Genomic DNA, 13,085 nt, shown 5'->3' with positions numbered 1-13,085 from the left:
AAAGAAAGGTGTTCATTTCCTGCTTTTATAACTGGTCTCACTTGCTATAATTAGATCCATAAATGACTTCATATCGGATGTTGAAGATTGTCTGATGCTTTAGGAAATTCAGTTGTTTATGTGTAACTCAATCCACTATTCCACTGAGACCTTAAAGATGCCTGAAGTATAGAGTCAAAAAAAAAAAAAACATCAATGCATCAATGCATCAATCAATGCAAATAAGTAATAATCATCTCCACTCTGTGCACTTAATCATACATGAATCAAATCATCCATAAACACATGCATGCTCTGTGCACATTGAGAGCAGGACTGGAAATAAATGGAGGTTATGTAATGCTCCTCACACAAACCCTGCCATAGTACATTCATGTTAGAATGTTCAGTGTGGAATTTAAATATCAAGATCAAGTGTGTCAGCTGATTTCCGCTCTCCCTAGATGGAGAATGAGGTGAGCCCAGCTCCGAGATCCAAGACGAGATACACAGGCCAGGTCCGTCTCTGCACTGCGCGATACAGGTACTTTTCTCACCACTTTTATTAAACTATATATATATGTGCGTGTTTGTGTGTGTGTACATTATGTTTGTATTTCACTCTTTTCTTTTTCTTTTCCTCATCGTTGTCTGGTCTTTCGGTCAGTTATAATCCCTATGATGGACCTAATGAGCATCCCGAAGCAGAGCTTCCTCTTGTGGGAGGGAAGTATTTGTATGTATATGGGGACATGGACGATGATGGATTTTATGAAGGTATTTGAGTTATGATATGAGAGGTGTAATTATTATGAGAGAATTAAGAATACATTTAACAAAGAATAGACTTCCAATAGCCCCAAAATTTATAAAAGATCCAGTCAAACTATTTGCAAATTGACATAAACAAGTAGTGAATTTAGTCAGTAACCATCACCTAGCAGCATGTAGTAAAATGACATGCTAACAAATGCATCACAGTTAAATTTTATGTAAGGAGATCTGCTGCCGCTTATGGGATCTTTCTACTTCTGTTTGTTGTAGGAGAGCTGTTGGATGGCCAGCGTGGCCTGGTTCCCTCAAATTTTGTGGAGTTTGTCCAGGACAAGGAAAAGCCATCTATCGAGGGTGGAGAGGAGCAGGGCAGGCTGGAGCAGAGCTGTCTGAGCCTGATGACCATAGATGGAGGTGCTCATCTGGACAGCCTTAACAGTAACGCCCTCGCACACTGCACCAACGGGACAGGCACATTGGATGTAGAGGAGCTGGGCGACGACATTGTGCCTTACCCCAGGAAGATCAACCTGATCAAACAGCTGGCAAGAAGTGTGATAGTGGCCTGGGAAGCACCTCAAGTGCCCCTTGGCTGGGGCAACATCAACGGCTACAATATTTTAGTGGATGGGGAAGTACGTTCCTCTGTGCCATTTGGAGCAAGGACCAAACTGCTTCTCGAGAAGCTGGACCTGGCTTCCTGCACATACCGTGTGTCGGTGCAGAGTGTGACGGACAGGGGGCTCTCAGATGAGTTGCGCTGCACTTTGCTGGTGGGCCGCAATGTTGTGGTAGCACCAACCGGCCTGCGCATGGATGATATTTTACGTGACTCCGCCGAACTTTCGTGGCTTCCCAGTAATAGTAACTATGCCCATGTCGTGTACTTAGATGGTGTGGAGCATGCTGTGGTGAAGCCGTGCTCTTACAAACTGCGTTTTGTGAACCTGAAAGCTGCCACAGTGTACAAGGTAAAAGTGTTGGCCAAACCTCACCAGGTGCCCTGGCACATGCCCCTGGAACAGAGAGAGAAGAGAGAGGCTGGGGTGGAGTTCTGCACCCAAGCTGCAGGTATGGTTCAGCTCTAAAACTGTTCAAATATCGCACCATTACTAAATGATTTGATTCAGGTCTGATTCATTTGTCTTTATTTCATTTATAAGGTGTCTCTCTGATAATGCTGTTAGTTTAATTATTTATTCAATGAACCGGCTAACACTGCACCGTTGTGCTGATGTGTTTGATTCATTTATGGGTTTTCTAAGAGTCATTTGTTTGTGAATCAAACTACATTTGTTCACTGTATTTTTTGGATTCACTTAAAACAACAAGTTTATTATAGTTGAGTTTGTGAATCAAACTGCACTGCTGCTTTGTATGTTTCTGATTCACATAAAATAACAGAGTAACTTTTTTATGAACTGGACTGCAGTAGTTGTGTTGAATGCTTGTTTTTAGAGCTTGTGAGTTTAACCCAAAAGAAGTTGCAGTATACATTCTTTTTATTGCGTCACATTTAGTACAGACTGTGAAAACACATTCACATCTAAGGTCAAATCAGCAGCAGGGGAGCAACATTGCTGGTAACACTGATAAAGGGTTAGTAAAGTACTTGGTAAATTACAAAATGTCAAGATTGTTAAAATCTTAATGAATCAGTGTTTTTTTTTACCCTATTTTTGCTATTCTGATTAGCACAACACTCCACTTAATAGTCAAAGCAAACATAAATGGGTTTAGTGAGGCTAATTGGATTAATTAATTAGCTGAAATACTCAGACTCTTGCAAATAATGTATGCCCTCATGAGTTCAAGCGAATGAATCCACAATCCATTCTAAACATCATGTATTGAATATCAGTTGTGTTATTGTAACTAATTGGTGGTTATCCGTCTTTCCCCAGGACCCCCTCTGCCTCCTCAAGAAGTCCAGGTCCAGTGTGGACAAGCCCCAGGGGTCCTCCAAGTCCGTTGGAAGCCCCCTTCAATGACAACCATGGGAACCTCCAATGGTGCAAATGTCATTGGCTACGCAGTGTGCACAAAGGGTCAGAGGGTAAGGATGTGCATGCATCAGCAGTCATATCTGGTGATGTTTATGTGACAGAACAGTTCTTGACTGCATGAAGACTAAACAATAGTCATCAAGACCTATTTTTATCAAAAAGTGATACTGATGCCCTCTGTTGGTGGAGTTGGGTAATTCTTAAAACTTGAATTCAGTGTTTCTGGTGGTTTAAATGATGGAAGATTTTCACATTATAGATCTTTTTGTCGTTTGTTATTTGGATGATTCATGAGGAGAACATTTTCCTGCAAAAATTCACTGAATAATGGTAAATTATAGTTTAAATTATATAAATTATAGACATTATAGACAGTATCTTAATGCTAATACTAATGCTGTTCCAGATCGCTGAGGTGATGTATCCACTGGCAGACTATGTGGCAGTAGAACTGAACCGTCTCCAGTGCTTGGAGGCCCATGAGGTTATTGTCAAGACTTTATCAGCACAAGGGGAATCTCAAGACTCCCATGCTGCCATCATTCCAAACCACCTCCTGGTGCCTCTTCCTAAAATCCTCCCTCCTTCTCACCACATGCCCCAGCAGTCCCAACCAATGCCTTCTCATCCCCAAATCCGCACCCTTCCACCTCACCCTGGACCCCAACCACCCACCCATCTCCAAACCCTTTCCATTCACCCCAACCAGCCCCCATCTCATCTCCATCCGCACCGTATGCCCCATCCCACACAGCCCTCTCCACCCCACCTCCAGCCTTTACCAACGCACCCAATTCAAATGCCTCAGCCTCAGTCGTCCATGCCAATGACACAACCCCCACCCCAGCCACCCATGCCTATGCCTCAACCCCAACAGCCCATGCCCCAACCCCAGCCAGCCATCCCCATGCTCCATCCCCAGCCTACTATCCCGATGCCCCAGCCTCACATTCCCCAACTAGCCCTTCCCCAATCCCAAAGACCACTAAGTGCTAGAGAGCTGGAAACCAAAGAGCAAGGGCAAGGAATGCTTCATCATGGAGGGGGCCCTCCTCAGCCATGGGAGCCTGGCTGCTCTCCATCTGGCCTGCATACTGGCTTGCCACACGGACACACACTGGATGCCCCGGCCTGCCCAAATCGCCGCTCCCCATCACCTCAAAGGATCCTCCCCCAGCCCAGGGGTACGCTCATTCCTGACACTGTAGCCAAGGCTATTGCCCGAGAGGCAGCCCAAAGAGTGGCTGCAGAGAGTGGACGGGTGAGTCAAGTCATCAAAAAACATAAAAGTAGTTGCAAACCAACCTTAACCCTAGAATGCATGATCCAAAAATTTACATAAAATTGGAAAATGTGATTATCTTCTTTTTTTGTTTGTTTATTTATTTTTTTAAATGTTTTCATCATCTTTATATATTAATTAATTAATTTATATATATTTTTTATAACATCTCATAATTTTTTATCTTTGAAAGGATAGTTCACACAAAAAATAAAATTCATAATATAAAGCAATCATATCTTTTCACAAGACTTGTATTTAAGCACCCGATTCATTTTACAGCACCGTTTTTGACTTCTGTGGACATTTTACGTTTTGGTTTACCTGGACTTTTAATGGAGGGACATGAAAACTCTCTTATTTTTTACATTTTTTTAAAAAAAAATGTAAGAAGACTAACTTAAGTTTTATGGATTTGGAGCTACAGGAGGGTGATTAAAGTATGACAATTTTCATATTTTGGGGGAACTATCTCATTATGCATAATGAAATTATTTAAGATTATATACTTAACGTATTATTAAGTTGATTATATACGTTTAAATGTTTCAGTGATGTTCATTTCTTCTTTTCCATGTATGTATAGAGTAAAACAAAGTTATTAAATCTAACGTATATATATATTTTTACAAATCTATAAATAAATCTATAAATATTTCATTTTTAGATGATCTTGTGAACAGAAGAAAAGACTTTAGCATTATTATTATTATTATTTTATTATTTAGAATTATATTATTATATAGAATTCCATAGGAAATGCATAAATGTCATTTTGACCCCGTTTTCAAAGACTTGGGGTAGTATCTATTTTTAAAACTATTAATAACAAATATGTCAATTTTTTGCTGAGGCTTACATACATTTATGATAAATACATAAAATATAAATGTAAATATTTTATTCAAAAAAAAAATCGAATAATAACAGCCTGAAGGGTCAGTTTTGACCCTAATGCATTCTAGGGTTAATATGTGCAAATGAGAACTCTTTTAAAGAGTTAATAAACATACATACAGAAGATTAGCTATCTTGTCAGTACTTAACCTCAGCATAACTGTCAGATTTCTTTATTAAGACTTCTGAAAGTACTTTAATATATTTAGATCGAGAGGAGAAGCCAGGGCTTTCACTCTCAAAATTCAGATGAGGAAGAGGATGAGGATGAGGAAAGCTATCAGGCCCGCAGAAGAGGAGCATCTATGGATGACTTCCTCAGGGGCTCAGAGCTGGGCAGGCAGGTACGGCAGTGGAAGTGATTGCCTTACCATGTAACAAAAGGCATAAGAGGCAAATGTCAGCATTGAATGCTTATGTTTGTTGTATTAGCTTGTGTATTTGTTTTTTCTCTCACAATCTGCATTTTATAGTCTCATTACAGTCACAGCGAAGAGTATCATACAGACAGCAGTCGAGGATCGGACCTCTCAGACATCATGGAAGAGGACGAGGAGGAGTTGTATTATGAAATGCAGCATGAAGAACGCAGGCGACGAAACTCCCACAACGCACCCAAGGTATTGGGTATCAAAAAGGCAAAGACCTCTCACAATAACCCAGTGTCATCTTGATTTGCATGCCTTTAACTATTTTGGTTTCTTCCCCGATTCAAGACCAGAGCAAGCACTCCATCTTCGAGTCAGCTGGATCGGGAATCATATCGGAAGCCATCTCACCGAGATCCTCAACCTCAGCGCCAACCCCTCACGGTCCCATCCATTGGTCAGTGCTCTCCCAGTAAGAGACAGGAGTCTGAGACTTGTCTGTCTTCCTGCTCCACATTTTCTCTGTTTGAACTTTTCATAAAGCTGGTCAATGTGTGTCAGACCACCACTGTATGTTCCAACCATAACCATATCCGGTTGATTTCAATCGTTATAGCCCTCTCTGAATCTTTAAATGGGTGAAAATAGAGATGCCAGAGTAGTTAGGAGTCTCCAGCCTGGGGAGGTTGACGCAGAACAGCCTTCTCATGGTATAACGACTCTCTGATTGGTGTTTCCCTCAGAGATAACCACTGAGAATAACAGAGAAGGGAACCTCTCTCCCATCAAGGAGGATGTTTACTATGGCAGTGTAGCGCGACACAAGACATGGTCCTCCCGAAGGCACGGGGGACGCAGACCTCCTTATGGTACGTGCATTTAGCGTGAGGTCCGAGGAGACAGTAAAATGGCCAAACGCATGAAACTGCACTGGACTGCACCGAGATGGAAGCTTGTGTTGGAAGCAGTGCTGTAAGATAGCAAATAGCAACATGTTTGCACAGAGAATGCTCCTCCCCCTTGCACTGCCCCACCGACCCCTCCTCTCTTTCAACCTGACCACAATCATACTTTTACTTTGGCCATGCATGACTGAATGGTTAAAGTTAAAGGGCGCCATCTCACACCCAACGAATGCCACCGAATATGTATGTAGGTAATGGTTGACCAGGAAGGTTCTTTGGCATTGACTGCAAAGGCAACTGTAGGGAATGCACATATGGCATGTTTGAGTCACAGTTGCGGAGATGCGGCAGGGACAAAAGGAAACAGGTGTAGTTTTTACCGGGGCTAATCTGATGGGTTTTTCTCAGATCCAGATCTCTGCATGGTTGCAGTAGCTCAGACTACTTTTTTCTCTCTCTCTCTGTGTCTGTGTGTGCGCCTGTCAGGAGCTTCATGTTTGGCTTGCTGCTCATCTGTAATTGGCTGCCATATGGGTGTTTCACTCACAATCACCACACACCCACACAAACTGGCAAACACAAACAGTGACACACATCATAACCATCATATTACAGTAAGAAATGTCTGTTTTCTTCAACCCACCCAAAATGTGTTTGGCAAATAAATGGATTGTGCAAGTATGGAGAGGAATTTCACTTCATTGGACTGAATTGCATGCTTATTCATATTGTCTGTTAGAATATACAGAGATTACTTGCTTTAGTAAATCCTCTGGTTGTTTGTATGCCCATCTTTAAAAAGTTTTGAATGCTTGTACCATAAAGACATGCATAATGCATATTGTTTTGTATATCAGGACAACTGGACAGCCATATTTGCGTAGTTGGCAACATCGAAATAACATTACATTTGTAAAGTATATATTAATATTTATATATTGAAAGAAAGAAATGTATACTTTTATTTAGCAAGGATGCATTAAAGTGATCAAAAGTGACAGTAAAGATGTTTGTAACTGAATAATAATATTTCAAATAAATGCTGTTCTTTGAACTTCCTATTTATTTTCAAAGAATCCTTGAAAAATAAATGTCATTACAATTTTCACAAAAAAATATTAAGCAGCAGAACAATTTTCAACATTGGTAAGAATTGTTTCTTGAACACCAAATCAGAAATCAGCATGATCATGTGACATTGGCGTAATGGCTGTTGAAAATTCAGTTTTGCATCACAGGAATAAATTACATTTTAATATATTATAAAATAGAAAACAGCTTCAATTCTAATAATGTTAAACAATTAGACTGTTTTTAATCAAACAAATGCAGCCTTGGTGAGCATGAGAGACTTCTTTAAAAAACTCCTGCCAACCTCAAACTTTTATATATAAAAATATTTTTGACGTGTTATCTCTCATTTAATAGAAGTAACATTTAGAGTAAATATACAATAATTATGAAAAAATATTACACTGCAGGGCTTTGCAATCCATGTAAGGTGTAACATGTCTATTAGACATCTTGGTTTTAACCCATCTTTCTTATTTTAGATGGATACCGGGACCGAAGCTGCCGTTCTCCCCCATACTATGATGAGTCTGAGCAGGAGGATCCGTTTCGAATCTTTGTAGCGCTCTTCGACTATGACCCTCTCTCCATGTCCCCTAACCCTGATGCAGCTGACGAGGAGCTCCCATTTAAAGAGGGACAGATAATCAAGGTACCGCTCAGCTGGAGTTAATGTTGTTACATGGCCCTTCCATTGTTTCAGCATCCCTCTGTCTGTGTGTTGAAGGTGTATGGGGATAAAGATAACGATGGCTTTTATCGTGGGGACATCCGGGGCAGGTCTGGACTTATTCCCTGTAACATGGTGTCAGAAATCTGTGCTGAAGATGATGAAACCATGGAGCAGCTCATGAAACAGGGATTCCTCCCTCTCAACACTCCTGTAGACAGAATAGGTAGGTGTTTTCCATGTCAGAGTTGTCTAAATCTACTATAATGACAAAACAATTGGCTAACTTGCCAATGTTTTTATCTTTATGAGCTGGAAAAATATTGCTATGAAAGTGATTCCAATGATATTGTTCTTCTGTGTCTGTGTTCTCTATTATTTTACAGTTCGGTTATTAAAATGTTATTTATCGTCCTTGGTGTGAATGAGCCTACAAACTTTTCATTTATTAAAAAAAAAAAAAATAATTCTTACTGACACCAACTGTGAGATATAATGATGGTATATACAAAATATTTCTGATGTATATGTTGCTTTAAAAGTTTTTTTTTTTTTTTTTACTTTGTTAGAATACATAGAATGCATGGCTACCTATTTACCAGCAACAACTATCTCCACCATGCGAACTCTCTCTTCCCAATAGAACAAAATAGGAGAGGTCGTCACCCAGTGGCCACAAGAAGAATGGTTGCCCTGTACGACTATGACCCCAGAGAGAGCTCCCCAAACGTGGATGTCGAGGTTTTAAATACACTTTCATATATGTATTTATGTACTCTCGGGTTCTCCGTCTGCTGAATGTGCATGTTCGTATAGTTGCTGATCATGTGCTTTCTGTGGCAGGCTGAACTGACATTCTGTGCTGGCGATATCCTTGCTGTTTTTGGGGATATAGATGAAGACGGCTTCTATTATGTAAATATCATTGTTATGCTGACTGCTCACACTGCTTTATTCTGAGCCTGCAGCACTATTGTGGTTTGTTTTTTTTGTCTTTCAGGGTGAGCTTAATGGACATCGGGGCTTGGTTCCATCCAATTTTCTTGAAGAAGTGCCTGATGATGTGGAGGTCTATCTGACGGATACTCCCTCCCACCATGGCCAGGACGAGCCCAATCCAGTACTGGCACCTCGTCCAGAGACCAAACGGGTACACCATCGCCGTTCTCAGCGCTAGGCCCTGTGTCCATTCATCCTCCGTTTGAGTTTGGGTCCACTCGCCGTCTCTGTGTTTTCTTGTGCTTGTTTGTTTTTTCGTTATGTGACCGTGGTGGTGATTTCCAGTCCAACCTTTCTTGCTCTAGGAAAGGGAGAAGCAAAGCCCACTGCAAACAGAGCCTTTTTTGAGCGCATAGAGAGACAGGTACGAACATGACTCTATTAAGAAAGCGAATGTTCGTAGAGGGTCGCCAGAGGACTGTGGAAAAGGCCAAATTCCGTTCCTGCACCGGACTATGAATAAAGCATAAAGCATTTTTGCACTGAAACACAAAACCTTACTTCACTAAGGCTTGTGAAGTCCATAGTGTCTGTGGCTCGTGATTTGTGAACTTGTTAAAAGACTGATTTGGAAACTCGTAGTTGACGCATGCCTGGTTCTTCCCGAACAGACCTGTAGCTTTTATATAAAAGTAAACTACATTACCCCAAATGTTGTGTTTCTTTGAGGAGGCTTTGTTTCTTTTTGTATATTGCACATTGTCAAAAAACTCTATTTTTCAGATCATATGAACTAGCAGAACATATATTACTCATCCCATCTCTTTCAGAGAGACTAAAATAATAACATTCATGATGTAATTACAATGAATCGAAATAAATGAAAAACTGAAACAAATATGTATTTTGCTAGTGGACATTTAGTGAAGAAATGTGTTTGTTTTTGTTTATGTTCTGTTGTTGTTGTTTTTTCTCCTCATAATTGTTTTTATTTATTTATGTATTTATTTTTTTATGATGTTGCTGCATTCTAATTTCCTTTTTTTTTTCACCGGCTTTGCCAAAAAAGAAATATTGTCCATTTCCCATCCTAGCAGGTTTAAGTCTTGCTAGGTAAGTTGAGCAACTGGCGATACCAGTAATCAGTCTCATGCATGGGATTTTATGCACAGCCTTTATGCAGATTTTTAAAGCATTTTTATAGCTAAATTATATAATTGGGATTTTTCTACTATACTAGCATTATCTGAACATGAATGATCTGTTATCGTCTAAAGGTACATTTTGTTTTTGGTTTATCTGCTTAAAGGAATACTTCACCCCCAAATGAAAATTTGCTGTATATGTATTTACTCACCATCAGGCCATCTAAGATGTAGAATAATTAGTTTCTTCATCGTAACAGATTTGGAGAAAATTTACATAAGTGTACATCACTTGCTCACCAATGGATCCTCTGAAGTGAATGAGAGGCCAAACAGCTGATAAAAATGCAAAAATTTATTCTATGAATTAACATCTTGTGATGCAAAATTTTTTGTAATGAACAAATCCATCAAGACATTTTTAACGCCAAACCATTCCTATCCATTATATTGCTTTCTTTATTGAAAATTTCATCATGTCTGAATCAAGATATAAATATGCAGAGATCAAGCACCATTTGCAGGCAAAAACAGTCCAAAGATTAAAGTCCATGTTTAGAACAATTTCTAAACAAATATGGATTATGGACTCTTTGGCCATGCAGAAGTGATGGTTTGAAGTTAAAATGCCTTAATGATGGATTTGTTTCTTACAAAAAAGGATGTGGATTACTTCAGGATTATTGTGATGCTTTTATCCGCTGTTTGGACTCTCATTTTCATGGCACCCATTCACTTCATAGGATCCACTGGTGAGCAAATGATGTAATGCTATTTTTTTCAAATCTGTTCCGAAGAAGGAACAACCTCATCTACATCTTTTCATTTTGGGGTGAGCTATTAATGTTTATTCATTCAAAAGTTTATTTACTTTCTATTTTCAAAAACACTTAATATACCAGTGCATTAGACTGCAGTTGGTATCTGCAGGTGGTTCCCGTGTGGAGTCCTTGTGTTGTTAGGTCTGTCTGTTTTACAATATAAAATCCCTTCACCCTTTGAGGTTTCCAAGTCACACAAGGAATATTTTTATAATTCTTCTCTGTATTAGCAGGCCAGAAGAAATTTAAGTTGAGTTAATTCAGGAACCAACCATATTATCTGCCTTTTCTCTAGAGTTCCAAATCTATGAGTAATAATAATAATAATAATAATAATAATAATTATATATATATATATATATATATATATATATATATATATATATATATATATATATATATATATTGTTGTTCTAGTTTTCTTGACACATTTCTATTCTGAGATCATTTGTTTTAAACTTCAGAACATAAGCTTGACTGTTATGTGTGAGGAAGGCAGATAATAAGGCAAAAGATAATCTTGCTGTATAATATCCCACAATTTTCCCTTCCCCGTGGATGTTTCATTAGGTGCCTGTGGACAGTACAGTGCCAGCTCCGGCCCCTGGAAGACCCGCCTCTCCCACTGTGCGTCCTTTGCTTCCTGTTGGCCCAGTCAGGCCGCTGAGCCCTGCCAGGGGTCCAAGAGACCTGGCATCTAAAAAGAAAAAAGGACTGCTCTCTAAGGGGAAGAAACTGCTCAAAAAGTTCTCAAAGTAAAAGTATGAGTTTGATTTCAAATTCATATGACAACAACAGAATATGATTTCTCTGTCAAAAAAAAATTCGGAAAAGTCTTCAGTGAGAAGACAAAAACACACACACACACAAAAAAAAATGATCTAAATGGCTTTCACATTAACATGCCACGTACATATCATGAAACGGATCTAATATCCAGTTGAAAAGGAATAACATATATAGCGATGTCACTCATATTTCAGTGAGCTTGCTAATTGGCTGTCATAAAGAAAGCATCTATTCATACTGTGAGGTAGAGGACAAAGAGACATTATTAATATTTAAGGAATTTCTTTTAATTATAATTTCCATTTTTGAAGTCAAAGTGCTGGATTTTGAATGACATATTCAATCTCATGGATTTTAGAGTTTGATATATCACTTGGTGTTAAAAACAGTTCAATAAGCACTTCAGATATGGTCTGACATTGTCAGTCAAGTGTAAAAACAGATATAAACCTCCAGACCATATTAAGTGCATTAGTCCGAAACACAAAAAGGACCACGAAAAACCACGAAAAAGAAATATATATATATATATATATTTCCATAGAAAGATGGGCATGGTGCAAAATGGCATAACTGACTAGGAGAGTCTATGAGCAAATCCTTTTAAGCATTGCTGTGGCCTTCATCTAAACTCAGTAAGTACAGTATATTACCTACATCTGATATCTCCATACATCAGTCTTTGCCAAGTATCCTCCTTTTTTGCTTGCTCCTTTTCCAGTGTCTATCACGAGAATGACTGAAGATATAAAAATACAATGGAAAGTTTCTGTGTCTGCTTTTCAATGCACAGTCGGTGTGCGTTTTGGTGAATGACCTGTGTGGGTGTGTGTCTCCCCCCTCTGCATCCATGTTTGTGCAACCCCTTCACACTGAAAAGGGACAAATGTTGTTATAAACTTTTGTGATAATGTGACGTGCTGCTAATTACAAGTTGTTTCCTGTTCCTTTCTAAAGTCTATAAAGGTGGCGTGGTCTTCAAAAGAAGAAATATTTAAGCAAAAATGGTGTGTTGGCATCTCCTCAAATTTCACATTCTATGGGCCGATTTACACAGAATGCATTTTTTAGACATATTTTCTCACTGTTCTCATTTTGTTTTTAAAAAGTTACATTAGGTTAAAATAGTGTAACAACATGCATATAAAAACATTCAATTCTTTGCCATTCCATTTTAAATGCAAGAATGTGTTCTGTGTAAAATAGATTTTCACGAAAAAAATGTAAATTATTTCATTATTTAGGATGCCCACCCTCACGTCATTCCAAAACTGTATGACTTTCTTTCTTTTGTCGAATGTAAAAGAATATATTTCGAGAAATCTCACACTCTTTCACTCTCTCACTTTGGTCAATACAATGGAAAACTGTACAGAAGCATAGGCATATCTTCTTTTGTTTCGCTGAAGAAAGTCCTGTTATACATGTTAGAACAGCAT

General features: G+C 39.0%; 1 protein-coding gene across 3 annotated transcripts in view; it reads left to right on the top strand.

The window, feature by feature from the left end:
- The window catches only part of LOC113064309 (RIMS-binding protein 2), a 45,682-nt gene extending 32,822 nt beyond the window's left edge, over window positions 1–12,860 (top strand). For all 3 annotated transcript variants that reach the window (XM_026235019.1, XM_026235020.1, XM_026235021.1), the window contains 14 exons: window positions 444–523; window positions 647–756; window positions 1,024–1,824; window positions 2,658–2,809; window positions 3,166–4,020; window positions 5,148–5,282; window positions 5,412–5,558; window positions 5,655–5,778; window positions 7,765–7,934; window positions 8,010–8,178; window positions 8,596–8,693; window positions 8,796–8,867; window positions 8,953–9,102; window positions 11,428–12,860. In XM_026235019.1, coding sequence (XP_026090804.1) covers window positions 444–523; window positions 647–756; window positions 1,024–1,824; window positions 2,658–2,809; window positions 3,166–4,020; window positions 5,148–5,282; window positions 5,412–5,558; window positions 5,655–5,778; window positions 7,765–7,934; window positions 8,010–8,178; window positions 8,596–8,693; window positions 8,796–8,867; window positions 8,953–9,102; window positions 11,428–11,616 — 3,252 coding nt within the window. In that variant the 3' untranslated portion in view covers window positions 11,617–12,860. The remainder of the gene's footprint in view (window positions 1–443; window positions 524–646; window positions 757–1,023; window positions 1,825–2,657; window positions 2,810–3,165; window positions 4,021–5,147; window positions 5,283–5,411; window positions 5,559–5,654; window positions 5,779–7,764; window positions 7,935–8,009; window positions 8,179–8,595; window positions 8,694–8,795; window positions 8,868–8,952; window positions 9,103–11,427) is intronic.
- The last annotated feature ends 225 nt before the right edge of the window (window positions 12,861–13,085 follow it).

The sequence above is a fragment of the Carassius auratus genome, chromosome 46 (assembly GCF_003368295.1).
Source record: "Carassius auratus strain Wakin chromosome 46, ASM336829v1, whole genome shotgun sequence".
NCBI classification, from domain to species: Eukaryota; Metazoa; Chordata; class Actinopteri; order Cypriniformes; family Cyprinidae; genus Carassius; species Carassius auratus.
Note: the sequence above shows the minus strand (reverse complement) of the source record. Positions and strands in the feature narration are given on the sequence as shown.